At 42.4% G+C, this 27,733-nt stretch overlaps 1 protein-coding gene across 1 annotated transcript; it reads right to left on the reverse strand.

The window, feature by feature from the left end:
* Positions 1–9,011: 9,011 nt before the first annotated feature.
* trit1 (tRNA isopentenyltransferase 1) lies at positions 9,012–27,661 on the reverse strand. Its single transcript, XM_077591254.1, has 11 exons — positions 27,452–27,661; positions 21,627–21,767; positions 20,956–21,057; positions 20,597–20,748; positions 19,315–19,457; positions 19,123–19,234; positions 16,935–17,047; positions 16,778–16,855; positions 10,627–10,736; positions 10,008–10,125; positions 9,012–9,778 (listed from the first exon to the last, which is right to left on the reverse strand). The coding sequence occupies exons 1-11, from the start codon at positions 27,608–27,610 to the stop codon at positions 9,615–9,617; spliced, it is 1,392 nt and encodes a 463-aa protein (XP_077447380.1). The 5' UTR covers positions 27,611–27,661; the 3' UTR covers positions 9,012–9,614.
* Positions 27,662–27,733: the final 72 nt, after the last annotated feature.

The raw sequence follows: 27,733 nt of genomic DNA on the forward strand, positions 1-27,733 counted from the left end.
TAGGTCTTAAAAATATATACATTTATTTTTTCCACAACAAATAACTTCCATCAATACTTTTTTGGTCTTGGAACAGTTATTTAACAATTTGGAATTTAAGATTTTTTATATATAAATAATGATTCTAATAGTAAAACATTGATTTTGATCATCTTAAACACCCGCAAATTTTAATTAAAGTTCAAACCTCCTCTTTCTCTGCCACTGACGGCGACAGACGCCCAATTCACTTCAACAGGGGAGGTCGGCAGTGATCATTCCCTGCCTTGAAATTGGACGTCCATTGCCGTCAATGGCACAAAATCTTCCTTCTAAGACATCATGAAAAAAAGTGCACTCATCAGCTTGTTTTTTGAAACGATCGATGCTCAATGTCAACGCCACTAAACGTCGATTTCAAAATAAAACAAAAGGATTTCAAGCAGTGCTTTTCGTTGGATGTCTCTCGGCTTTTAGACTGCATTAATTTGATCTTCAATTCTATTTTCTATACAGAACTACGCGCACAAGCAGAGTCTGTATCGAGTAGATGGCATGTTGTACGAGGGGTGCGCCAACCAACGTGTGTAAATAAGCTGTTTTTATTCCTTTTTAATCGTTCAGTGACGCTGAAAAAAACAAAAAAATCTGCGAAATGTGTCATCTCACGTTGACGTGCGTCCGCCGCACTGGAACATCGTCGTAGGGAAAACGTGCTTTTTAGTTTTAGATCATTTTTTTCAGGAATTCAGCCTTCATCATTGCGAGTGAGCTGGGGAAGAAAGGGGGGAAAAGTGGTGTGTGTTTGTGTGTGTGTGTGTGTGTCCAAAAGTGTGTGTGGGTTTTGGGTGGGTGATCTGGGGGGAGGGTCTGTCCATTTGCTTGTTATTTTGTACATTTTGTGCAACAATAAACTTGTCATTTATTACATGAACCTGAGGCTGAAGTGTTTCATTCTAACGTTCGTACCTGTTTGTTATTTTATAATCATATGGATATTTTAAAATGCTACTTATTGTAATGTTCTCAAAAATATTCTTTATTTTAACATCGTTGTGGCACAGCTTTGACGACATTCAAATCAATCCATTTGGTTGCTAAACTAGTGTAAAGTTGCTTTTTTCAGGTTGCACTTATATTATAGATTAACGCTTATTTTTAATTGATCTTTCTGCACTACTGACCCATTTTTCCATATTATAAATATGATCCCTGATGTGTTTTGTATACATCAACGCAATCATTCACTGGCAGCCCTCCCACTCAAAGTACATTGGCAGCCAACATGTTATTAAAAGCTTACAATTAATCATAATTTCCTAATTCCTCTCAACTTAATTTCATTTTCAATAAAACACTGCTCTTCTCTATCATCCACTTTTCTGTGGTAAACCTTGAACATCACTTTAAATAGCAATCATCCTTATGATCATAATCCTAAACAGAAACAGATGCATTAGCTTCATATTAGACCAGAGAAATCTTCCAAGAATAAGAATCTTAAAACCACAAGCAAAAAAATCTTGTCCCTCATCACTGTAGTAGTGTATTCCCATTTAGTTCCCACCAGAGAGCAGCAAAGGACTGTTGAAAAACTGACTGGATCATCACAGAGGAACCAGTGTACAGTTGAACGTGATCAACACATCACTTCATGAGTAATGTTATACACATTCAAGCTGGGCAAGTGAATTTGGAAAATATGTAGCCACCCCTTATATATATACACGTGAACAACTGCGATGCAAAACATGCCCATTGACTAAATGAAGCATGTGTGTGTCCAAATAAGTGTACTTTTGGCCCTAACTGTCAGGTGGTCATAACAGAACTAGTCTATCTACCTCGTAAATGATACGCATTCAACTTTAGGGCTTCAATTTAGGGTGTCAATAAATGCCATATACTTTAATAAGCTTATGTACAAAAGTTATTTGGGGATAATAATAACTGTATTTGTAATTGATTGGGATTGAAGGAGATAGACACCCAAACCGTCACCGTCAATGGCGACTAAAGTCTTTATGGATAAAGGCATTTTGGAAGTAATTCCATGTGAAAGTGGTCATTTTGCTCTGTAGTCATCAATGGATGTTGCGCATTTAATATTTAACGATCTTTAAGCGGAAAATATGCATACAGGATGGAAATTTGATGAAACATCAGTTTTCATTGGCTGAATACTAAGATCTGTGTCATATTTAAAAAGGTCAAACCAATCAATATCTGCAGATTGAGAAGAGTAACTACATCACACTCTGATCATGATTCTGACCTGCAGCCAGATTTGCATAAAAAAGAATTTTGAACTCCGTCATAAAAAAAGAACGACTGCATTTTCAGATATTCAAAAAAATCCAGATGAAAACTTCTGCACGCTAACTCCTAAACTCGATGCAACTTTGCTTTTGTTCCACGTTAACCGCCGAAATCCCCGACAAGGGGAAGCGCTGTATTTGATATGCTGCCATCTACCCTCACAAATGATCTTGATAAGGACGCTTAAGTGGTTCTCATTAGGGTTGGGGTCGGGAAATAATGATGTAGGTTAAACTGAAGCGGATAAGGACACAAACAGGGGAAAAAAAGACTAGCAATTGAAAGTTTAAGTGTCTCTTAAGTACTGTATGGAACCAAATTTTTTTCACAAACTTAAAATTCATAGCAACTTAGTATCAGACCACCCAGAAAACCACATTTGACATGTATACTTGTCAACGTGAGTGACCACACACAAAACTCACCCCAAAAATAATGTTCAAAAGCAAATATAACCTAAAATGTACACGCTGCTCATAAATCTTTCTTCCAAAGCCGACTACATGTTCCCCTCTCTGGGTCCCAAAATATAGGGAAAAACCTGTTGCTATACGCTGCAGTTTGCCAGTTCTCTATTTTTTTTTCCACGTTACGTAACGGCGTCGTAACATCAGACGCCATGGAGACCGGCCGCAGCTGTCGGACACACGTGTGCGCACATAATCGTCACCCTGGTTTCGAACAAAGGGCCCTCTTCTGCGAAGGTGCGTACTTTAACGTACGAAACGGCGAGGGGGGGGCCCCTGAAAAAGCCACTTACATCATTCGAAGAAACGCTGTCGTGACTTTCCCAAACATTTGTAAACACTCACGGGAGAGTCGGCCTTGATTTCAGTCGCAGTTGGATAACGGCATCGGTACTCGGTCGTTTGGTCGCCCGGAAGGTTATTGATAATTACCATTTAAATCGTTGCTCAAATTCCCTAAATACAAACTGCGAATTACTATTTAGTCATACTTAATGCCCTATTAATTATTAGGCTAAAGAAAAGCTCCAAATTTCCCGGACTTTTATTGTTTTTTGTCGGAGAACTTGTTAAGACCCTGACTGACGTAGCTTCTTAAAGGGACAACGCATGTACATACAAACTCTTATACTCTCACATGTCGGCTCAGTGAAACTGCTCATGGCCATTGTTGGCTTTTATTGATGCGTAGACTGTGTTGTTTTACCTTGTTTTGTCGCCGGTCTTTTGGTCGCCCGTTGTCGCGGTCCGGGCGACCAAAAGACGGCGACCAAAAGACCGGCGACCAATCGACCGCACACGACGGCATCTGACCCGCAACAGGTGTCATATTTGATTCAATACAGCCGGGTTGCACAACGTCCTATTGATTCTTCAACGCAGACCCTCGACGAATTGACCTTTTCTCCTACAAATATCGATTCGGCGCACTGGTATCCTCGACTACATCCTAACGACATTATGAAGAAAGCGCAGGATACGCCGAATGAATAAAACATACCTATTCGCGTAGCAGTTGAGTACAGTAATACATAGAATGCATCGAGTTTTGTCGGATGCGCTAAAAGGGAACGCTAACATCTCCATTATGTGCATCCTAGTGGAAAGAATCTTGTTAGCTATATTGGAAAAGAAACAGATTTATTTCATACCTCTTAACCTCTCCTTATTAAAGATTCCAATTCCCCTTATTTATATAAAACCGTACAAATGCGACACGGAAAAGTGGAAAATTCTATTTTAAATATTTATATTGTGAAAAAGCGGGGATGCGAGTGCGCATATCATGCCTAAAACATGTCAATACTATTAGCAGTCGGCGATGACGTTTTTGTCTGCTACTAGTTATATGGCGTACACAATTTGAAATGATAAAAAAAACGTGGAAAACGTATAAGTTGGCAGGTATGTTGTTTCTGTCGCATAACAGGGGAGAAAAATGTAAATTAAAGCCAATGTCATCGTTAATGCCAGTACCATTTTAGCCAATCAAATGCGAGCATCCCACATTGCCCGCCCTTTCTTGTGATGTCATTAATACCCATTATCACACGCGCCTGCGTTCAAATCTATAAGTATGTCCACATTCGGGTATACTGCTGTGCGATTGGCCGTCCACTGATTAAGGGTGTCCCCCGCTTGCTGCCCGTAGTTGGCTGGGATAGGCTCCAGCATCCCCTGCGACCCTTGTGAGGATAAATAGTTCAGAAAATGAGCAAATGAATGTGTGGGTATTCTCTAAGAGGCATTACAGAAAGAAAAAAAATGAAAAAATAAAAACAGTTGGGTTAAAAAGTAACCGATAAGACGCATTTACGCGTCCAGCAACGAATGCGTTAAGCGCCGCAGAATGGGCGTCCCCTCACCCTCCTACTCAGCCTTCATTTGCATATCAGGCGGGAAAGCTCTGTCTTTTTTTTTACCGCCCCGCCCCATAAAAAACCCACCCGCAAACGCCGCACTGGCGGGAAAAAGAGCCGGTACCCGCCCACACGCGACAAAGGAGGAAAGCCAGACACTGCTGCCTCTTTTGTCTCGCTAGCACACACACACACACACACACACACACACACACACACACACACACATACACAAAATTAGGTGTGATGGAAGACACAAAGAAAGCTGCCATACACGTATTAAAATAATAAGCAGCCCGGGAAGAGTGTGTATGTTTGCGTCTAGGGAAAGGAGTTCAGTAGGTGGCTGGAAAAAAAACAGGAAGGCACGCTATGCTCCGGGAAAAGGAGGGGGGAGAAAAAAGTACCGAATGGCCCCGTGTTACATAACCAAGCAGGAAATATGCAGCAGAGACCAGGAGGAGGTTTTAGAGTCAACCGGGGAGACGCCAGGCGAGCATGCGTCCAAACTTAATGGCTTTCCTCATCTAATCACATTTCTCACTCTTGCCGGCCTGCCATTTTTATCGCTCATGCACGGTTGAAAAACGGCGCATAAGTTGGCGGTCACGAATGGAGTTCATGCAGCACTTCCTCAAACAAAGCACATCAACAAATAAGAATCTGCCACTCGGTTGCTGCATAAATCGCACTTCACGTTATGAGGCGTTACGTGTTTTTGCGTAATCAATAATGCAGCGGGTAAAAGAAGCGCGCACGCACAAACAAAACGGAGTAAGTCACACCTGAGATTCTTGTTTCCTGCACTTATGCAACTTCCGATTTGTGTTCCTGATAAGACTGCAAAACATACAAAACTAAAAGGGCACGCACACAAACATCAATGTTTAGAAGGTTGTAAATGAGAGAATCGTGTCAAATAGGAGCGGCGAGTACACACAGACCACAAACAAAACAAAATGTACTAAGACGCAAAAGCACAAAATTGGAAATTTGCATAACACAAACCATCCCAACACATGACACCAACAAATGAATAAAACAAAAACACTTTTTAAACTTTGCCTTGCCTGTTCTCCGAGTTTCACCCTTGATTTGCTTTTATAATATTTCTTTAAACATGATATTATTATTACTATTTTAATGTTATTGATTGATACATTTATTTAGACCACATGTGTCAAAGTGGCGGCCCGGGGGCCAAATCTGGCCCACCGCATCATTTTGTGTGGCCCGGGAAAGTAAATCATGAGTGCCGACTTTCTGTTTTAGGATCAAATTAAAATGAAGAGTATAGATGTATATTAAATTTCCTGATTTTCCCCCTTTTAAATCAATAATTGTAATTTTTTAATCCATTTTTTCTGTGTTTTTAGTTCAAAAATCATTTTGTAAAATCTAAAAATATATTTAAAAAAAGCTAAAATAAACATTGTTTTAGATCTATAAAAAACTGAATATTCAGGGCTTTTAATCCAGTTCTTTTAATCCATTTATAAACAAAATCTAAATATTATATCTAAAATGGTCCGACCCGCATGAAATCAAGTTGACGTTAATGTGGCCCGTGAACCAACCCGAGTTTGACACCCTTGATTTAGACTAACTATTTGCCTGCAAAGACCCTTGGAACCAATTAGTGATACAGGGTTATACAAATAGACTTGACTAACTAAACAAATGAATAAACAAATATGCACAATACACACACACGAAAGCAAATAACAAAAATAGCTTGACAAATACTACCCAAAACACACAAAAACAAACCCTAAATGAAAAAACACAATCAACCACACACACAAATGCAAACAAAACCACATTCACAACCACAAACACTGGATTTAAAACGCGCCCAGAGATAAACAAAACGCCCACCCACCCACACATCTCTTCATATTGTAACCCGGATCATCCTAAACTGCCACCAGAGAGCACAAATAGCGCGGCTCCAATTAACCTCTCGCATGTCATGCCTCTCGTGCGTGTCAGCGCGTTTCCCGCGTCTCGCCAGATGGCTTGCGAGTGTTTAGAGCGATGGGATTAGAGATTAGGATTAATGTCAAATTACCTGGACGCTCAGTCACTGGATGATACACTGCTATCGGACACAGTACAATACAGTAGTACCTCGTCATACAAAATTCTCGTCTTACGGCGGAAATTTCGATCGAATAATTCGCCCGTCATGCGATCAAAATTTCGTGATGCGACCAAGCCAGGTCTTTTTTGCATATCTTTCGTGTGTAACAATTTTTACGAGCACGGAACGATTAATTCAGACGAGTTTCTCATACGACCAGGAAACGCACAACGCGCGGGCAAAAAGAGGGCTTTCTGGGTAATGAAGTATACTCGTGCACACAACACCCATAGGCAATGGCAACCTTTCTCAGAATAAAACTTCATTACCCACAATCAATACGTGGGTAAGGTCAACTATTGTATTTCCTGTTATTCTTTCTAAGGAAAGAAGGTCCCGCGATCGTTCTTTAAAGACTATTTCTCGTTGGCAAGTGGTCGTGCGTTATCCTATTGTGAGGACATTTGTGTGCATCATTTTGGGAATATTTTGAAGGCAATACAACAGCAAATAACACTAGATAGATTGCTTTAAAAAAAACTCCTGTTTTTGGTGTTTTTTCAGAGGGCTGGAATGAATTAATTTGTTTTCCATTCATTTCAATGGAAAACGTCCGCTCGAGTTACGAGAATCTCGTCATACGAGCTCAGTTCCGGAACGGATTAAGCTCGTATCTCGAGGTACCACTGTACATTTTTTTACAGTACTATTTAAAAATCTCTTAGTGAGTACCAAAGCATTATCTGTCGTTTAAAATTCGGGGATACGTTCTAGGCGGTCTGTGATATAAGTGGCTGCTGCGAAAAGCCAGACGCGTGAGCCAATAAATCCAGGGCAAACAGTCGAGACGCACAATAAGCATCCTATAGGCTCCGGCCCCGTGTTACATAACTAGTCGGCAGCTCCCCCTCCGTGGGCCTCATGTTTAGCGCCGATTTGACTCAAAATCCTCTCAAGTCAAAATCAATGCAAATTGTATTAATCCAATGAAAAATGTATTTTCTGGCCTTGTGGCCTTTGACCTATTGACCCCCAAATTGAATCCCCCTTTCCCGTTTCATATTACAGTGGTACCTCGACATACGAGTGCCCCGACACGGGCAATTTGAGATACGAGTAAAATTTTGAGCAGATATTTATCTTGAGATACAAGACAAATTTTGATATACGAGCAGACGCAACTTCCTCTTTGTAATGTCTCTGCGAGCACTGGGCGCAGCGTTGCATTTTTTCAGTGTTTTTTTTTCTCCCGTTAGTCAGTGCGAATGGCGGAGCGATCGCTAATACGAGACTTACGAGAGTATATACTACTTCTCGTTGGCAAGTGGCCGTGCGTTATCCTATTGTGAGGACATTTGTGTGCATCATTTTGGGAATATTTTGAAGGGAAGACAAAAGCAAACAACCCTCGATAGGTAACATCTGAAAGTCAGTTACTTTCAGGGGCAAATAAAGCCAACCCAGGAGAAGAAAGGTATCAAAATGTCAAAGAAAATTAGAATTAAGTTTAGTGTTAGGTTCGATTAAACTTATTTTTGAGTGTCTGCATCGTAATCCAAGTTCATTTAAATTTGTTTGTTATGTTACGAGCACGTTACCGTGCAAAAAAAATACAAAAATGAACTTGTGTGTGATAAGTGAGGTGATTTAAGTCGAGTGTGTAGACTCACCTCGTCGGCTCGGGCAAATCACCAATTAACCTTGCGGCCTGGCATGTCGGGATACTCTTTCACCCCCTTCTCTTGCGGGGCCATGTTCAGGTCAGATCAGACCTGGTGTCAATGAAAAACGGCAGTTCCCTTTTTTTTTCCAAAGCGCCTAAAGGTGTCACAACAAAGCAGCTGACAGGATACGCATCCAAAAACTGTATGCAACAGTACATCACATGACTGAATGAATTCAAAGCCTCCCCACTGGGAACATGACGTACAATGTTATGAATACAAAGATGACACAAGAAGGGATAGAAAACAAAGTAGCTTCTGAGTTCATATCTCGAAAAAAGCCGCCCACGAGAGGAAGGAAAAAAGGGACTTATTCACACAAGAGGGTTATAAAAAGATTAGCTGCATGGGGACCTTTGTTACCTCTGCCAAGGATGGAAAAGCCAGCCGTCAAGTGTGCAATTACATGACCGAGCAAATCTCTTGTTAGCTAGCTATTTTCAGAAAATGCGTCTACACATGATTACTTTTTTGGACGATTTTAGACAAGCTTTTCTACTTCCCGACTACTTCAACACAGTTCAACTGGTCTACTTTCAAACTTCTCCATTGTATTATCGAAAAAGACAGGTAGCCCAAATCTGATTTTTAATATTTATTCTCAAAAATAGTGGTGACAAAAACCCACAGGGCTAAAATGTGTAAATGCAAAGTTTTTACAAACAGTAGCAGTTAAGAAAGGCACCTCATTTGTTGTTTTGACAATATTCAGTAATGTAAAGTCAGTCCGTTTTTGTGTTTATAAATTAGTCTTGTTGAATGTTTGTATTTGCTGCAAAATTAAGACATGATGGAGAATCTCCAATTTGAAGTAGAAAATAAATCTCCCAAGTCTCGAAAAATCTTAATCAGCTAAACTATGACAAAATAGGGCAATGACATATTTTCTTTGATTTTGCCACGTTTTCTGATGCTATCCAAGTCCAAATATGTTTTGTCCACAAAACTGGGGAAGAAAAAGATTCCATAGGCGAATTGGACAAAAATTCCTCCAAGTCATCTTGATGAATTGTGGAATATTAAAAAAAAAAAAAATCCAACTGAAAGCAGCATTTCATGGAACTGTCAACACGGAAAACGTAGTGCTTCGTGTTTCCATTAGAAAAAAAGGGGAGTCCATGTGATGCCAAACTGAATTCATATTGTAGTTGACAGCCTGTTTTAAAATGTCATGGCTGCTTCTTTAATGTGCCGATTGGTCGTCCTGGGAGAATTCCGACGGGTTTGTCTGAGTCCCTGCGTCTGTGGCGAGTGGCGAATCGGTAAAATGAGACTGGTCATTGGTCGTAGTGTCGGACTTAAGTTTCTTCCTCGCGTGGAAGTGGTGCTTCTTGGATTTGAGGTGAGCTGCGAGGTAGAGAGCTCCGTGTGACGCCGGGGTAACGACGCCATCACGACCGGGCACGAGTAACTTATTGGCAGCCATTGATGGAGATGGACGTTAAAACCATTTGAACTCGACTCATGGCTGTCTGCGCTCAAAGTTTCAATGGCTTTGACACCCATCGCCATCAATGTCAGCCAATGTTTAATTCGACGTGGACTTGGGTGTGTAAAGTGAGCCCGATGATCTCACCTGCCCACTCCATGTCGCCGATGATCACCTTGTCGCACAGGTCGCAAGTATGTCGACTCCGTTTGTTCGTAAGCTCAGCACCCTGCACCCTGATTGGTGGAAAAAGAGGCTCCTCCCCCTGGTAAAATAGAAATATGGGTGGATTTTGGGTTAAAAAGATGTTTAAAAATCATGTCTTAATAACGCTAAATGTAACGTAAAATGTTTTGCTGCCCTCTACTGGTGATTTTGGCGCATTCAAACAGTTTAATAACTTGGGATTCACAGTATAGCTGCGCTAAACACGTTCTAGAGAAAACAACAAGAATGTGAAAATACATTGATCTGTTACTGAAGATGAAATGTTTTCAAAGCATCTACTGAAGCAAATCCTGTTCTCAGTGATTGAATTGTCTGAGCCAACTTGACATGACTAAAACAAAATGCATTCCTTGCGTTAAATTGTTGCTTCTATGAAGAGTTCATTGAATTTCCATTAATACTTGGAAATGAGACACCTCATTGTGTTAAAAGCGGAATGCGGAGACTATCAATGATACTTCAGATCGAAAGAGGGGAACAAAATAGATCGCTAATGTGCTGCCACTGGAGACGAGAAACAGCAGTAAGAAGGCCACACCTTGCGGAGACTGTCCAGTATCTGCAGTGCAGGGTTCAGCACGGTCTCCTCCCATCTCTCCACATCCGTCACATCCAGGCCGTACACCACCGGCACGCTGTCACCGGGTCCTACCCACAAACACACACACACGATCGGGTCAATCTCACGCACATTATGCACCCTACAAGGCCGACGTTGGCTGCCCTCTAAAAAACCGCCAACCTGATTTATGCCACTCGCATAAACATCCAGCATACTGATCAATGACACGTCATAAAAAAAAAGCGCTACTTCCATCTCTCGGCCGGCCGCGTGTCTGATGATCAATCACGTGCGCCGTGATTATCTAACCCCGATTTCCTTGGACGGCCGTTAGGTAATGAGCGAGGTGTTTCGAGAAGGCGGATATAGATCGGGCGCGTTATTGGCAACATTTCCCGGCAGCCGTGACGTTGTCGGTGCCGCGCCATCGAGCGCCGTCAACCTGCTGACTCACAGCGGCTCGATAATGTCTCCTCCTTCGACCCCCCCCCCCCCCTCTCAAGCCTTTCACTCATTCTCTAACAGTTCCACCCCCGTGCGACCATTCTGCGTCGGTCAGCAAGTCTCCCGGCCGGGCTGGGTCCAAATCCCCGCACCGCTCGTCTGTCAGACGCTGCCCTGTATCGACTGAAGACGAGCAGAATCACTGGGGGGAAGGGATGGAGGAGGAAGAACGCCTGCAGTGAAGGTGACCTTTTCGCGGTAGAAACGGAGCACCTCCGAGAAAGACATTAGTCAGGTGGCTGCGAAATATAAAAGGAGAGTTTTGTATTTAGGTATAAGCTAATTAGGAGAAGGCAGGCACACGCCAGTAAAATAAATTAAGTCCTAATAGCCAACTCGAGTCCAGGCTAATCCATTCCACACCCACACAATCAAGTGGATGTTGAAAAAAAAATTGGTCTTGAAACCACCATCGTGCGGAAGTCGGACCATATATAAAGGAAAGAAAGTACGATTTGGCATTCATTTATTTAACACAATAATCAAGGGGAACATTAGTTGACCACATAATAAACCCTTAACTAATCCACATTATGAGCACATTGCAAATGACGGTACATGGTCGATTGGTCGCCGGTCTTTTGGTCGCCGATCTTTTGGTCGCCCGGAAGGTAAGTGATAATTACCATTTAAATCGTTGCTCAAATTCCCTAAATACAAACTGTGAATTACTATTTAATCATACTTAATGCCCTAGTAATTATTAGGCTAAAGAAAAGCTCCAAATTTCCTGGACTTTTATTGTTTTTTGTTGGAGATCTTGCTAAGACCCTGACGGACGTAGCTTCATAAAGGGACAACGCATGTACATACAAACTCTTATACACTCACACGTCGGCTCAGTGAAACTGCTCATGCCCATTGTTGGCTTTTATTGATGCGTAGACCGTGTTGTTTTACCTTGTTTTGTCGCCGGTCTTTTGGTCGTCGGTCTTTTGGTCGCACCGACCGCGACAACGGGCGACCAAAAGACCGGCGACCTATCGACCGCACACGGCAAATGACAAAACCGATGGTCACATTTAACATATTTCAACACACTGACTGTTGCTGTGGCCCAATGAGGGCTCTCGATTCTAAACTCTAACTTTGTAGATTGTGTAAATTAAATTGGAATATAAAGAAAAACATTGTAATTTCACAAAACAGCGGGGGCAGGATGACAAAAGTAGCAGAGGTTCACAGTTTTTACAGGCCAAAAGCCTACCAAGTCGCCGCTCCTATTGTTGTTGCTCTTGTGGACACTCATTTTGAATACTACATTTTTGTCAGTTGTGAACCAATCGTTTTGGAAATTGGTAGCTAGGTAGAATAGGCCAGATTCTATCGACACTTGGAGCTTGATTTTTCATATTTTGTATACGGCTGATTAATTAATTGCCAACGTAATGTCCTTGTGGCTTCCAAGTTAACCAGTGGAGGGCATTCTCACACAGCATTCAGCTTTTTAGTGTGCTGGGACAAAGCTGATCACAAAATGTGCCAAAATGACTCTTCCCGCCTAACAAAAACAATATTTGAGTTGCAGCTTGTTAGTTAACCTGACAGTTAGCTATTTTGGTATGCTGTTTTTTTAATTTATTATTTGTACATGAGCTTAACGGGCCTTTATTTAAAACATTTAAGCATCTTTATACAACTATACAGAACGCTCTGACCAAGGCAGCTGTTAATAAGAGTTTCAGGTTTCACTGGTGTGCTTACTGAATACTGTAAATAGAGAGGAACCTTTTTAACGGTTACAATAATACTCAGGCGACAACGGGGGTGAGCGTCACCTGGCATACCTGGGACAAGCCTCTTTGAGAATAAAGGAGTCGCTCTTGTGAAATTGAACTCTAAAGGGGTGTTGATACGAAATTGAAAAATGGCAGTATAAAAAACAAATAAAAGGACAAAGTAACACGAGCAACGGTGTGCAGCTGCTCACCCGAGTTGAAACAGCAGTCCACCTGTTGCTATCGAGCGCGCCAGCATTCATTTGTTGAACCGTATTTGCAGAGGGAGCGTGTATATTTAAAAAAAAAAGGAGAAAACGTAACAAGCAGCTGTGCCTCTCTGGCCATCATCCACGCTGGATTACTACAACACATGCCTCCATTCACAAGCGCCTTCCTCTTTCTCCCGGTTCCTCTTCCACTTTTTGTCTTTTGTTTATTTCAGAGCCGCCAGATGTACAATAAGGGCAATCCTACGTTTAGAAACATTCATTTCCCATCAGCATAATGGGTAGGGGACCTTATGTAGGGATGACATTTTCTTTTCTAACGTTAAAATTGTAAACAAAAGTGGGTAGTTTAGCGCACGTTCCAGAAATCCGAATAGGTCAGTGTAAAGTGATATTGACAAATATTGCACAATGCTTTGTTACTATTGTGAGTTTCCTAATACAAATATTGAGTTGTTTGATAGTGGTTTGATTTACAAGATTGTAACAAAATGACCACCTGAGCTGATCTGGTCTTGAGACCAGGAAATAAAGCATCACATTATTTAATATATATGTATATATGTATATATATATATATATATATATATATATATATATATATATGCATATATATATATGTATATATATATACATATATATATATGCATATATATATATGTGTATATATATACATACGCATATATACATATATATACATAAGTGGAAGAGGAATATATATATACATATATACCTACCTACCTACCTACATACCTACACACATATATACATATATATATACACACCATATTTTCACAACTATAAGGCGCACCGCATTATAAGGCGCACCCTCAATGAATGACACATTTTATTTTTTTCCATATATAAGGCACACTGGATTATAAGGCGGCCTGTCTAATTTGGAGAATATTTAAGACTTAAGTGCGCCTTATAGTCCTGAAAATAGGGTATATTCATCTCTGGATGTGAACTTTATTGTGCTATTAAGTGGAGAATTATCCCCAGCATTTGAAATGGTAATGTTCATGAATACACACCTCCACTTCCTCATCTGGTTTCTATAGCAACACCTTTAGCTTGATCACATATTGTGTGTGTATGTGCAAGCTTCAAGGGTATAATCTTGCGTCCCACACCTGTTTCCACTGCCAGATCGTGTTACCCCTCCGCCCCCCCACCCTACTACACCCAAGCTCTCGATCGACACAGCTGTCCATGTGTTGCCTGCTTCTCTTTATCCAAGGCTAACATTTTTTTGGGGGGGGGCGCAAAAGATACTACCACCCGTGTTACTCGATGCTCACGAGGCTCCTCCCACCAAAATACACCTGGGTATTGTTTCGGCGGAAAAGCGTGGGCTCGCGAGTCCCTTGAGAATTTGAATTTAAAAAAAAACACCCCTCGAGTCAATGAGTCGTTTCTGCATAAAAAGTTTGAATCTAATGACCGCCTCGAATCCTCTGTGTTCATGCCGGATAATTAAGTCGGCTAATTAAGCGCGCCCGTAACATGCATACGTCTTACAAGCAATACATCTAGAGAGCAATTAAAATGTATTTAATTTGCGTTGGTTGACCTGCTTATCAGGGAAACGAATAATCAAAACGTCACGGGGGTTTTGAAGGAAAGGCCTGAAATGGAAAAAAGTAGGCTCATCTTTGTGTGTTTCAGTCTATGTATAGAGCAGTTTTGTCATCTGGCTTGCCTTTGACTCACTGGTCTCGACACGCACAGGTAGCCCCCCGCCGTTGACCCCAGTTTCCCAAGTCTGAGCGGTCGGGGCAAATTCCCGGCAGCTTCGTAGCGCTCGAGGGGATTAGCCTGCTCATACGGTGCGCACGCGTTTCTGTGTTGTGCTCAAAGGGAAAAAGGAGGTCAGCAGTCAGAGGAAGATTTGGAAAGTCGAGGCGGGGAAACCAGTTTGATCACTTGCGAGCGACCATGTCGTCCACAATGGACTTCTTGGGTTGCTTGGATACAAATCGTTTTCGCGTCTCGGCGAGTGTGAAAATGCACAACCGAGTAGGGAAAGCCCCCTTTTGGTTCTGGTTCACTTGGCAGGAAAGGTTCACATTGTTTCGGGTCTTACTAAATGGGAAAGTAGATTGATAGTAATTGTCGAGGAGGTGTGGTACATTAGTGATATATCTTGAATTAATTGGAGTAGCGATGGATGGAAACATTTTTTTCCCTTACGTTTAAATGCCTGCTTTATTTTTTCCACAATCTGGGTAAAAGTTGAACACACTGCTGGCCTACATGTATAAGAGCGGACTAAACAATGAGTAACTTGCCTCGGTTCAGTTACGTTACGCTGTTTAAATGGACTCACAATAAATGCTTCGCCTGTCCTATCCTTTCCTAAATTGCCATCGATTTCACTTGAAGGAAGACATAATACTGATACACAAGTCGGATTATCGTTCTTTGTGTTGCCTTTGAAGGAAACCGGAAACGCTGACACGCAAGCGGGATTATCTTTTTAAAACCTGAAATGCAGGAAAAAAAAGTGTCACCTTGGTTTACTCCCCATAAATTTGTAGTGGAAATATTTGACTTGGGCCCTCATAAAATGAGGATTGAAATCATGGCTGTTCATTTCTGCTCTTCCAAAAAAGGCAAAAACACAAGAGAGCTTCTTCTGCGCTACAACGGTGGTCACCTATCAGATTATAGTTTAAATGCAAAAAGTTGATTTTATCACTTAACTGAGCGGGTCACGTGTTATTACTGCCAAGATTTGTGGAGCCCCCCCTGCCACAAAGAGCGACGCACGGACATTGCGACGGCGTGTACAAATTCAGACGGCTTACGTACGTATGTCACACGCACGGCAGATGGCGTGTGTGTGTGTGTGTGTGTTGGTGCTCGGAGGAAGAGAGAGAGAATTTAGGTTGAGAGTCTGGCGTGGGTTAAGCCGTTTGGGTCTAACAGGATTAGGCGGCTGGGTTACTTCAGGGTATGCTGCCGGCGGGGCACGGGAGCACGCCGGTTCCCACCTTCGGGAGTCGGAATGACCGTAAAGATCCTTTACCAATGAAAATGTCCATCTGCGAGCGGATAAGGACGTACGCCAAACCTCGAGTTGATTTTGGCGAAAGAAACGTGCGCCTATTCCGTCTTTCGTGTGGCTGACTTAGGCAAAAAAAAAAAGCTTTCCATAGTTCAACCTGCTGGGATTCATTTGAAACTTTAACCCCTGCGAAAAATCACACCCGGAAAATAAAAGGGAATTTCCGGGGGGGATATATATGCTGTCCAAGAAATCTAATATTGCTTCCAATCAAAATAGATAGGACATCCATCACCATCTTTAACATGAAAAGAGTTAAATACATCTAAAAATGAGTGAAATTGCCTGGGCTAAACTACTTTCCCTTTGTGTAAATATGGAAAAAGTGTCCCAGCTATCGCTTAAATACACATTTTTTTACCTGTCCTGAGCACAAATGCAAACAGGATTTAATCCAACACCAAATATTAGTAAAAAACGTGTGGTTAATAAGTGCGGGGTGAGTGTGACATTCCCTCGCAGCACTAATATGAATGAACACGCTACTCTGTAGAAATGACACGACATACTGCGTGCAGAGAGGCTTAGTGTAGAAATCTCATCCAGATGAAGAGTGTCGCTCGTGTACGCATGCACATGATGTTTAAGAGCACAGGACTTACGTTTGAGGAAGCGGTTACGGACCCATTTATTTTGCTTGCGAGCGTAGCGCCTGGTAGCCACTTTCAAAGCTTCGATACCTAAGCGGAGATTGAAAAGAAGATGGATGAGTGCGGCGTTCTCCAACGCGTTCATTCACACCAGACAGAAATCACCGACCTCTGCCCCGGAGCGCCTCTCTTTCCTGCGGCGTGCTGCTTTCGGGAGCCGTCAGGTAGTCGTGGAACTCTTTGAAACCAATTGACTGGAATATCCCGTGTTGGTAGTTCTGACTGCGAGGTGAAGAGAGCAGGCGTAAAGATAAAAGTGATCCACAAAAGCTACGAAATCAATGATGGCACGGCTTTAATCTGGAGCATTTTTACAAAGGCCAGCCCGTGGAAAGAAATGATCCGAGGAAGAAATCAAACAAGAACAATCTAATGAGATTGGACATGCACTTTTCTTTCATGTTAAATTGAAATGTCAAGTGATCAAAACTTGAGCTTTTATTTCTTGCTGAAAACATTTGAGTTGAACAACTGACAAAAATCCTCAGTTTAGGTTTAATTTCCAGGGATTCTATCAGATTTGGGACAAATTGAAATGTGGGAGGAGAGACATGGCAATATTCACCGTGTGCAGTCGATTGGTCGCCGGTCTTTTGGTCACCGTCTTTTGGTCGCCGGTCTTTTGGTCGCCCCGACCGCGACAACGGGTGACCAAAAGACCGGCGACAAAACAAGGTAAAACAACACGGTCTACGCATCAATAAAAGCCAACAATGGGCATGAGCAGTTTCACTGAGCCGACGTGTGAGTGTATAAGAGTTTGTATGTACATGCGTTGTCCCTTTAAGAAGCTACGTCCGTCAGGGTCTTAACAAGTTCTCCAACAAAAAACAATAAAAGTCCGGGAAATTTTGAGCTTTTCTTTAGCCTAATAATTAATAGGGCAGTAAGTATGACTAAATAGTAATTCACAGTTTGTATTTAGGGAATTTGAGCAACGATTTAAATGGTAATTATCACTTACCTTCCGGGCGACCAATCGACCATGTACCATATTCACAAGGATTCAAATTCTATTTAATTCTATTATTTTCATCTTGTCAGTACAGTTCATCCTGCCCGTCGAATGGTGATGAACTCATTTAAATTCATAAAACAAGGATGAACATAAACAGAGCCTTCTGATTGGCAGTTTTTTGGGGGGGTCTATTTCGTTTTTTTGTATTTCTACTGAAGATTCACTCAATTAGCTTTCACATAAAAAGACCACAAACGCAACCAAATCCCCTTGATGAAAGTAAAAAACAACCTTTCTAGACAGCCATCATTTTACCCTGCCTGAGCAAAGAATGTCAGCGCGAGAAGAACTGAGTCCCTTCTGGGGACACGGTGACATTAAAACACTGCGCCGCAGTGACGCGGTGACCCTCCGGTGGCGAGCGGAAACCAGACGAGGCCTGGAACAATTTGGTCAAATCGCCGCCAATTTGAGAAGAACCGCGTGTGCGTGAGCTCACCCGCTACCTTCCCGTCCACAGATCCGTGTCGGGCGACCTGACCTCTTTCGGAACAGCGAAAATAGCGTCATAATCTCATTTTTACTCTGAGCTAACCTCTAGAAAAAAAAACACATTTCGATCGGGACGGAGGGAGAAGAAAATGGGCGGCGGCGGCGGCGTGGGCTCCAGACAGAAAATCCGAGAATAGCGACGGCGCGCAGGAAATGTCGATTCAATGGAGGGTGAAAAGGAACGACGGAGGACGAGGGAGGGAGATTTGACCTTGATGTCTGGCGGGAGAAGTCAGCCGGGCGATGGAGTCATGAGGGGTAAAGTCGCAGACGGTGGGGGGGGGTGTTGGTGATGATATTACTGATGGTACAAGAGAAGGCTGCGGACTGACAAAATGGAATGAGAAACGGGCAGCGTCCCATTAACTAGAAGGGAGGGAAAGAAAAGCACCAAACACTGGTAGCAATTCCTGAGAGATCTTTTGCCAAAACTGGATGCTCCGTTATTTGTATTTTTTTTTTGGGTACATGGCGACCTGTCAAGACTGGGAAGGAGAGCATAAATAAGAGAAGAATCACTTGGCTGAGTTTGCCGTGACGCTGCTTTCAAGGAGAAGAAGATCCTTCTGCCGTGCCGGATCATTAATTTCTAGTGGGAACGTGATCTTGAACTTGACGCGCCGATAGCGAACAGACTCGCACGCAAAGAAGCCTTTGTTGTTTGAATTAAGCCAGATTTGAAGGCTGGCAATTTCGACGGCGCTCGACGTCCAATCCCATTTGTTGTTGTCAAATCCCAAATGTTACTGATGGCTATTTTTGGCCCACAAACTATTGATTTTGTTACCTGTCATCCTGCACTCTTTGCTGATTGAGGCGAGCGTGGAAGTCCCCGAGCTCCTCGATCAAGCCGCTCGACAACATCTCTTCCACGCGTGCGTCTAAGCGCTCGCCCAGAGCTGGAGAAGAAAGAAATGAGAGAAAAAAAATAAAGCACGTCCAAAGCTGTGACAAGGAGCCAACGGTTGACTACTCCTACCGTTCATGTCGGCATGAAGCCAAAAGATGCAAGGGTCCGGGTACCTCAACGGGCCCCCCAGGCCATCACCGCCTCGCTGGCCTCGCTGTTCCTCCAGCCAGGAGCTATGAGGAACGCCCGTTTCTTCATAGATTTGCAAGCTCCTGTAAAACAATAGCAGAGAAGCTAAATAAAAATAAAAAACACTCATTCCTATATGTTTTCATGAATCTTGGAATCTATTCACAAAGCCTTAGACCAGCAGTTTCCAAACTACGACTCGTGGCCCACTTTTTATTGGCACGCAGCAAATTATGAATGTATTGTTGAATACTACCCACAAAAGAATCTTAAGTTCAACCTACATTCTGTTGTATTTCTCATCTTAAACCAAGGGTGTCAAACTCTGGTTGGTTCGCGGCCCGCTTTAACGTCAATTTAATGTGTGCTGGACCATTTTAGATATAATATTTGGATATTTTTTCAAAAATCGGATTAAAAGAACTGGATCAAAAGCCCTAAATATTCAATTTTTATAGATCTAAAACAATATTTAGTTGAGCTTTTTTTTATTAGTGAGGCAAAGTCTTTTAATCATTTGTTTGTCTCTTCAAAGGGAAAAAAATATTGTTTTTAATTATTTACCTATAACAAAGTGAAAAACAGAAAATATTTCTATATATTTATTTTTAGATTTAAAAAAATGCTTTTAGAACTAAAAACACAAAAAGAAAAAAAATGATTAAAAAAATGCAATTATTGATTTAAAAAGAAAAAAATCAGGAAATATAATATCCATCTATAAACGTTATTTGTATTTGATCCTGAAACATAAAGTCGGCACTCATGATTTACTCATGAAATATTCTTAGCAGCATGACAAACTCTCAGGCCGGCTTGCACTCTGCGAGTGACACACACACACACAAAAAAAGATGATTCCTTCCCGTCACGCAGAAGAGCGGGGTAACCTAAACTGCTTTGCGCAAACTGCAACTCGTCAAGAGTGTGTCTCACGTGTGCATTTCTTGTGCAAATAAACTCTCATTTGTGTCAGCAAGGACTCAGCATTAGCACTGTTATGACACATTTAAGCAACGTATTTCCGCAAAGAGTTTCCAGGGGAGGTTTGTTGACTTATTAGCAGATGATCCTTTTATTTACAAATGATTAGCGAGAAGTGTTCATATTGCTGTTGTATTCAGCCACGCACACACATGCCTTTTCACGGCGAGAAAACAAAGACGGACACAATTCTACATCATTTCTATATTTCAATATGGGCATTACCTGTATGGATTACCTTGCAATTTTGCGCTTGTCATTGGGATGCAGCATGGCACCCATTTTGGGGTCCACTTCCATCAGTCGCTTGTGTAATTCAGCTCCTCCCAGTTTCTCCAGTTCCAGCTTTCTATCATTATCTTCCCCTGCCCCATCCACTAAATCTTCCCTCTGTATACAGACCCCGAGGGAAATAAAAATCCCATATTAATCTTTTAATAAAATAAGATGAACTCATTAGGAGCCATTGTTGATAATAGACGAAGCAGTTGCTGTAAAAAAGATGATCCTCCTACCATTGCCATTGCTTTCATGTAATTTCACAAATTAACACATTGTCTGTCATTGAAAAAAGTGAGATATCCAAGTTCTACTCACCCCAGTGTCCATTAGAACTCGCCAAAGCAGCGACTCAATGTAATAGTTTGTTCCTCCAACAATGATTGGCAGCTTATCCTGATGATGCATATCATCTATGTCATGTCACATTAAGGAAAAGACAAGCAAACCCAAAGCTATCCTATTAGCTGCTTCAATTACACAAAAGGTCACACATTTTAAAACAATCCGACGGCATAATGTGCTCGTTGAGTGACACCTTGATGTGTTGTTCCACCCATCGCCTCCACTTTTCATTCCACGCCACCTTACAGGAGGCCTTGTTTGTACCTCCTCTAATCTGTATTTACACCCGTTGCCATTTCCCGGTTCTTCTCAGCAGGTTGGAGTCACTCGGGGGGGGCTATTCTCGGATCCGCCGCATCCCCTCATCACATCGGCGAGTGGGTGAGTAAGTGAGGCAGGCTGCTATTCTAATAATACCGTGTCTTTTATAGCACGCTCCCTTCACATCTGTGCGGCAAGCGCCGAGCGGCAGATCGTGTCGACGACTCCAGACACCTTTCCTTTTTAGTTCAAGTACGTGGCAGCCAATTAAGAGCCCTACGAATGAACTCCCCTTTCTGGAAGCGCTTATTAATCAAAGAGGTGACAAGAGGTGGGAGTGCGCTCAGAGCGACGGGGACGAAAGATGGCGAGGAAAAGGATATTAAAGACACGGCTTTGTTCCTGAAGTCCACCACCGTGTAGTTGCTAACTAGCGGGTCCACGAAGCTGATCATGTGATGGCAACACTGGGCGCGCTCCCCGGCGCTCACCTTGTTGGTGATGATGTCCAGACCTTGGTACACCTGGTGGGGCATATGAGAAGAGAATGTGAGGAAGATTGACAGCCATCTTGATTTCTTGTTAAGTCTGTCTCAATACGTTTTTGTAAACAAATGGCGTATCCGATGTAGCGTTTCTGTATCGGTATCTAGTTTCAAAATCCACTGTGACAACACACCATCGCCATCAACTTTGCAACAGTAGGGAGGTGGGAGGGCCGCTTGGGGAAGGGGGCGGGGTTGTTACCCTGCAGGTATGTGACAGGTGGGTGTCAAAGTCCATCACGGATTTTCACAAGATGAAGTGTTTGCTTCCATGGCCACCTTGTATAAACAAATATGAACTTCAGGTTGATACCAATGAAGCAAATTGTACACTTGACTCTAAAAATCAACGCTGTTGAGTTTTTAACTAATACGCAAGATAAGCAGCATTATAGTCAAAAAGCCTACTAGAACTTTTTAACAAACTAGAACAAATGACCGTATTTTGCTGTTTAATATACCCGGGTATATTAAATGATTTTTGCTTTTTTGAGCCTACCGTTTGTGTGCCATTTAATATACCCCTGCCGTTTAATATAGCAGGGTATATTAAATGGGGGGGGGGGGGGGTGTAGGGTATATCAAACAGCAAAATACGGTAAGTGATTCATTTATTTTGATTCCATTTTTTTTAAAAATCAGCAAATCTGCCAATTTGGAAGGGTTAGGCTCGACTTTTCATAAGCACTGTGCAAGCAATATACGTGTGTTTTGTTGAGCGAGGGTGCAGCATGACGGGGCAGCCCAACGTGATAAATTATTCACTGATTCACTGCACGACACCACCGTCAAGCCACAGGATGAGTGGATGGATGCACGTGCGAACGCATGGATGGATGAAAAAAAGCATCTTTCAAGCTCCACTCGCTTTTTACGAAAAGCCTGAGAAAATTGCAAGGAAGACACTGGGGAGGAAAAAAAAAGACAAAAAGCCGAAAGAGCAGACTGAGGAGCGACGTGTGCTTGTTACCGAGAACAGGATGCTCCCTATCAATTTTCACACGTTACCCATCAGGACCCCTCTGCTCTTTTTCTCTTCGACACATACGCAGTAGCAAATTTTTCGACCTGTTTCTTTTACCGCCAACTGTTTGGCATATTTTATTTTTCTATTTATATTGGCACTATTGAAACAAACCTTCCAGTAAAAATCCCAACAAATCACAAAACAAAAATAGTTCAATTTATCACATTGTGCGACCAAGTTTATTGGCTATATAAGTTTATTTATGCAAAAAAAAAACAATTTTATTTTGGTGGTACATGGCTGAAAAATGGGATTTGTGTGTTTTTTTTCATCTACGTCTATCAAACAGGTGTCAAAGTGACGGCCCGGGGGCCAAATCTGGCCCGACGCATCATTTTGTGCGGCCCGAGTAAGTAAATCGTGAGTGCCAACTTTCTGTTTTAGGATCAAATTCAAATGAAGATTATAGATGTATATTATATTTCCTGATTTTCCCTTTTTTAAATCAATAATTGAAATTTTTTATCCATTATTTTTCTTTTGGTGTTTTGAGGTCAAAAAGCATTTTGTAAAATCTAAAATATATAAAAATATTTTCCGTTTTCCACTTTAATATTGAATATATATTTTTTTTAAATTCCATTTTAAATGAAAAAACTAATGATTATTAGATGTTTTCCCTTAATTAAAAAAATTCAAATAAACAGTTTTATATCTATAAAAAAAAACTGAATATTTAGGGCTTTTGATCCAGTTCTTATAATCCAATTAAAAACAAAAAAAGATAAATATTATATCTAAAATGGTCCGGCCCACATGAAATCGAGTTGATGTTATTGCGGCCCGCGAACAAACCCGAGTTTGACACCCTTGGTCTTTCAGATCAGAACTCAAAAATCAGGCGACATGGAGTCACATGCAAAAACGTGTAATCGGGAGATCCCTACATGAAAGCGCGGTTGTGATTAAACAATGAGCTCAGTGTCCGGCGTTCGGGAGGGCCCGCGGTGGGACGGCGTTGGCCCGCAAAACAGCTGTTCCTTTGGCGTGTGGCGAGGAGGCGGATCACAAAGACATAAACGGGAAAGAGGAAAAACATTCATTGAGAAAAGAAAAGAGGATGAAGCAGCGGGGGCTCCATTTCACTGGGGAGGAACGCTTCCATGATGATGATGTCAAATATACTATCACTTCCTGCCCTTGACAATCAGAGCGTTTCAAGTCATGAGGAAACATAAGGACAGTTCTTTAGACTCCTTTACAGTCATTGAGGTTCACGCTGTAGTGATCACTGTTTTTATGGTTTGCATCGCGTAGCTGGAGGTCATGACCACCCCCCCATCCTTTCCCTCAAAGATCAACCCTTCGACAATCTAATCCCCCCCATCTCCTTTCTCCTCTACCCTGTGGGGAATGGCCCAGTAATGGCAGACTAATAAATCATTCATGCCGTTCCTCCTTCATCCATCCTTCCTCTTCTTGGAGTTACTGTAGCCGCCGCCAACCGCCATTGCCGCTCCATTGAAAGCACGCGAGCGTGGCGGCCGGAAATCCGACGTAATCAGCCCAGTTTTTTGCGCCTTTCCCGCACCGGATGATGTCATTCATCAAAAATGTGAAGTGGGAGAAGGCGACGTCGAAATCTTAGGATAAGCAGATACATCACGAACCCAGACAGGTCAGAGTGATGGCGGCGGGGGAGAAGTGACTGTGAACCGGAGGATGTGTTGAATACGTCGATAAGCAGATGGCGTGCGACGGCCTCATCCCAACAACCAGTTGCTCCTGTATTTGCATTCGGAAACTGGGTTCGTTCACCTCCACTGGTCAAACTGGTCTATGAGCAAAATGCTTCAGATTTTTTAAGCAATGCAGCAACACTCAAGTGCAATGTCATGAATGGACGTTTCTTATTAGTTTTTCAGCAGACGTCTTAAACGTGGTATTGGTTTGTTCCCAGCTGACCCACGCTTGTTGTTGAAATTTTGTAGAAACATCACATTGTTTGTTGAAGAACCAAAATACGTCTGTCGCCATCGGTGGCTGCGAATGAGTGCAGAGGAGCAATGTCAATTCATCATTCCAGACATGATGATCCAGCAATAGGCCGCTGTTGACAGTGCCTGTTTTTACAGCTGATATGTTTACTTGGGCCGGATTTACATTGCATGGTCCAAGTGACCCAATTCACTTTTCCCTGTGGCATAATCGGGGTTGGTGGTAGGGTCACTAGAAAAAAAAAACCTGATCTGAAATGGCTTTAACCCTAGAATGGCAACCCTCTATTTCAGGGGTTACCTTTCACGCTTCTGAAATAGAGGGTTACCACGGTTACCGGGGGAAAAATGGGTCCTAAGCAAGACGGTGCAATGAAGGATACCCATTTTTCCCCTGGTAACCATGGTAACTCTCTATTTCAGAAGCTCGAAAGGTAACCCCTGGAATAGAGGGTTACCATTCTAGGGTTAAAAAACAAAAAAAGAATAAAATGACATTGATTAGTTCGTTTTGTTCTTTCGTTGTACTGCGAATCGGCCTTAAAATTGGATTTCCCAGCAGAGATGCTCCTTTTTATGAGCGCAAAAACAAACAGTCTCTTTCAATAACTTCGATGTGGACTACACAAAAACAGGCATTCATTAAGCGGCGCTGTCGGTGTAGCGCACTATTAACCCAGTTCCATCTGAGGTCTGCGTGCAGTTTGATGAATTACCGGCTAATTTAAGCCTCTTCTAACTTCCTCTGCACCAGCTGACCGGCTCCTGTGAAAACGGAAATTTCCCATCGTGCTCACCGACGAAACATAACGGCGGGCCTTTTTTTCTTTCTGGAATCCTCTAAAAAGACTTGCGGCGGGGTCTCTGGCACCTCACTTTGGGAACGGCAGGGTTTTGTTGATAGTACATTCAGACGTTGTGCGTGTATGTGTGCTATGGATAGGATGTTCATTTAATGAGGGAATAATATCTCCTGCATGCTAAATGAAGTGTGAGCAGAGGGGGCACTGAGAGGGGCTTGATTAGAACACAATAGGAGTGTTAGGGACTGTGGGAACCGATTCTATCCGGGACAATGGCTACTTCCCAGCCACCATTCACTATCGGCCGCCGGGTCGGCGTAGCGCGGCGCTGAATTTGCACCAGCTCAGCACAATGCTGCTTTCTCCCAAACAAGACCAGACTGTTTCCTATCCCAAAGACAACATGGGTCGCTCCAGCGGGCGCACGGTCTGAGTCTCCGTCATCCCATCAGCGTTTTTTCCACCTTCCGTCAGGCCCGGACGTCCTCACGGGAGTGACGCGCGCGAACTAGGGCACTCTTTTTTTTTCTCGCCTCAGAGACCCTCTGGCCTTTGGAGATATTTTTGGGCTGGGATGTTCGACGCGTAATGTATTTGACCCAGAATCGGTTGACTCCCGTTTTCAAGGTCACAACACAAAAGCCAAGCGGGAGGCGGGCAAAGACGTCACAAAGACGTCCGGCGTCGTGAGGCTAATGACAATTATGAGTGTCAGTCCGTGTGACCCGTTTCAGCGTGGTGGGTCGCCATGGTGATGGAGCCTACAACCAATCGGAGAGGATGGGCCAAAGAGAATCCTAAGATATTTATCTCTTATATCACAATATTTAATGACTGCATTAAATATTAACAAAAAAGTTATATTCTTGGCTTTTTACAACCGTGTTTATGTACCATCTGTCTTGTCCTTTTGGGTTTCGGGCTGGTGTCGCCATAAATGTCAGTATACAGGTGCACTCCAAATGTCAGGATTTGCTGGTTTGAGATGCAAATGAGGGCCAACAGTCTTTTTAATAGACCGTACACTGCTCTGGTTACCATGGTAATGTTATTTTCTCTGATAAAGGTGACCACTCCACACTGGGTCAAACTTGCCAAATGCATATTTATACATTGGGCACCATCTTAAAAATATCGACATGAATTAGAAAAAAATATTCTTTTTAAATATGAAGATTGGCGTACAGATTTCTTCATCTTTCCCATTTATGGAAAATAGTATTTTTTTTAGTATCGATATGAACTTTAGTTTTAGTGACAATACAATTTTGTAGTCCATAAAACCCCAATCAGAATCATTAAAACATGATCTTGATTAGAAATTGACCAATCTACAGTATTTTTCTATTTAACAAAGTTCAAATAAAGTAACCCTGTTCAAGCCATTGTGCTTTAGCGTGACACTTGTGGAATTGCACAAGGAAAAAAAGTGCTTTTATTTTGCTTTTAGAACAAAAAAAGTGGTTATATGAAGGCTCACGCACCGAAAACGGAAAAGACGGCCGCATTTTTTTCCCTAAGCGGATATAACGTCAGAATTTCCTGTGCAACGAAGCGCTGTCATAAAACACGCGTTTTTCCATTTCTCCGCCAGCTTTGTGAAAAAAATGCACATATACATCAACTAATATACATAATACTTTGACCCAATATGAGCTATTCATCAAACAAATCCACAAATACAGAGGATGGCATATTCAGGACGAGCGTCAATGTTGAATGCGCGTTTTCCACATTTTCTGACCGTGCACAAGAGGCAATCTTCAAACAAAAGTCGTACAAACATTTCACAAAGTTAGTAAATGTTATTTAGTGCGAATCGTTGTCTTTTTGGACAGCCTAACTTCTAGCTGTCAATTGAAACGGCGTCCTTCTCCGCGTCGTCACGCTTCTTACCTGCATGGAATCGGCGCTAATAATCTCTCCGCGTAGCCGTTTTCCGATTTCAATAGCCAGTTTAGATTTCCCAGTGCCCGTGGCTCCCAAGATGACCACCAAAGACGGCGACATCGCTTTCTTCAGGGCACGCTTCATGCCACGCGTGGACGCCGCCATGATGCGCCTCTCTAACCGGGGCAGCTCAATCTGCGCATGCGCGTTCTGTGGACGCGACGAGGCGGGGCTTCGTTGCGGGGCAACAGGCAGCTGTTGCCACGGTGACGCCAAACGAGCGTTATC

The sequence above is a fragment of the Stigmatopora argus genome, chromosome 21, assembly GCF_051989625.1.
Source record: "Stigmatopora argus isolate UIUO_Sarg chromosome 21, RoL_Sarg_1.0, whole genome shotgun sequence".
NCBI classification, from domain to species: domain Eukaryota; kingdom Metazoa; phylum Chordata; class Actinopteri; order Syngnathiformes; family Syngnathidae; genus Stigmatopora; species Stigmatopora argus.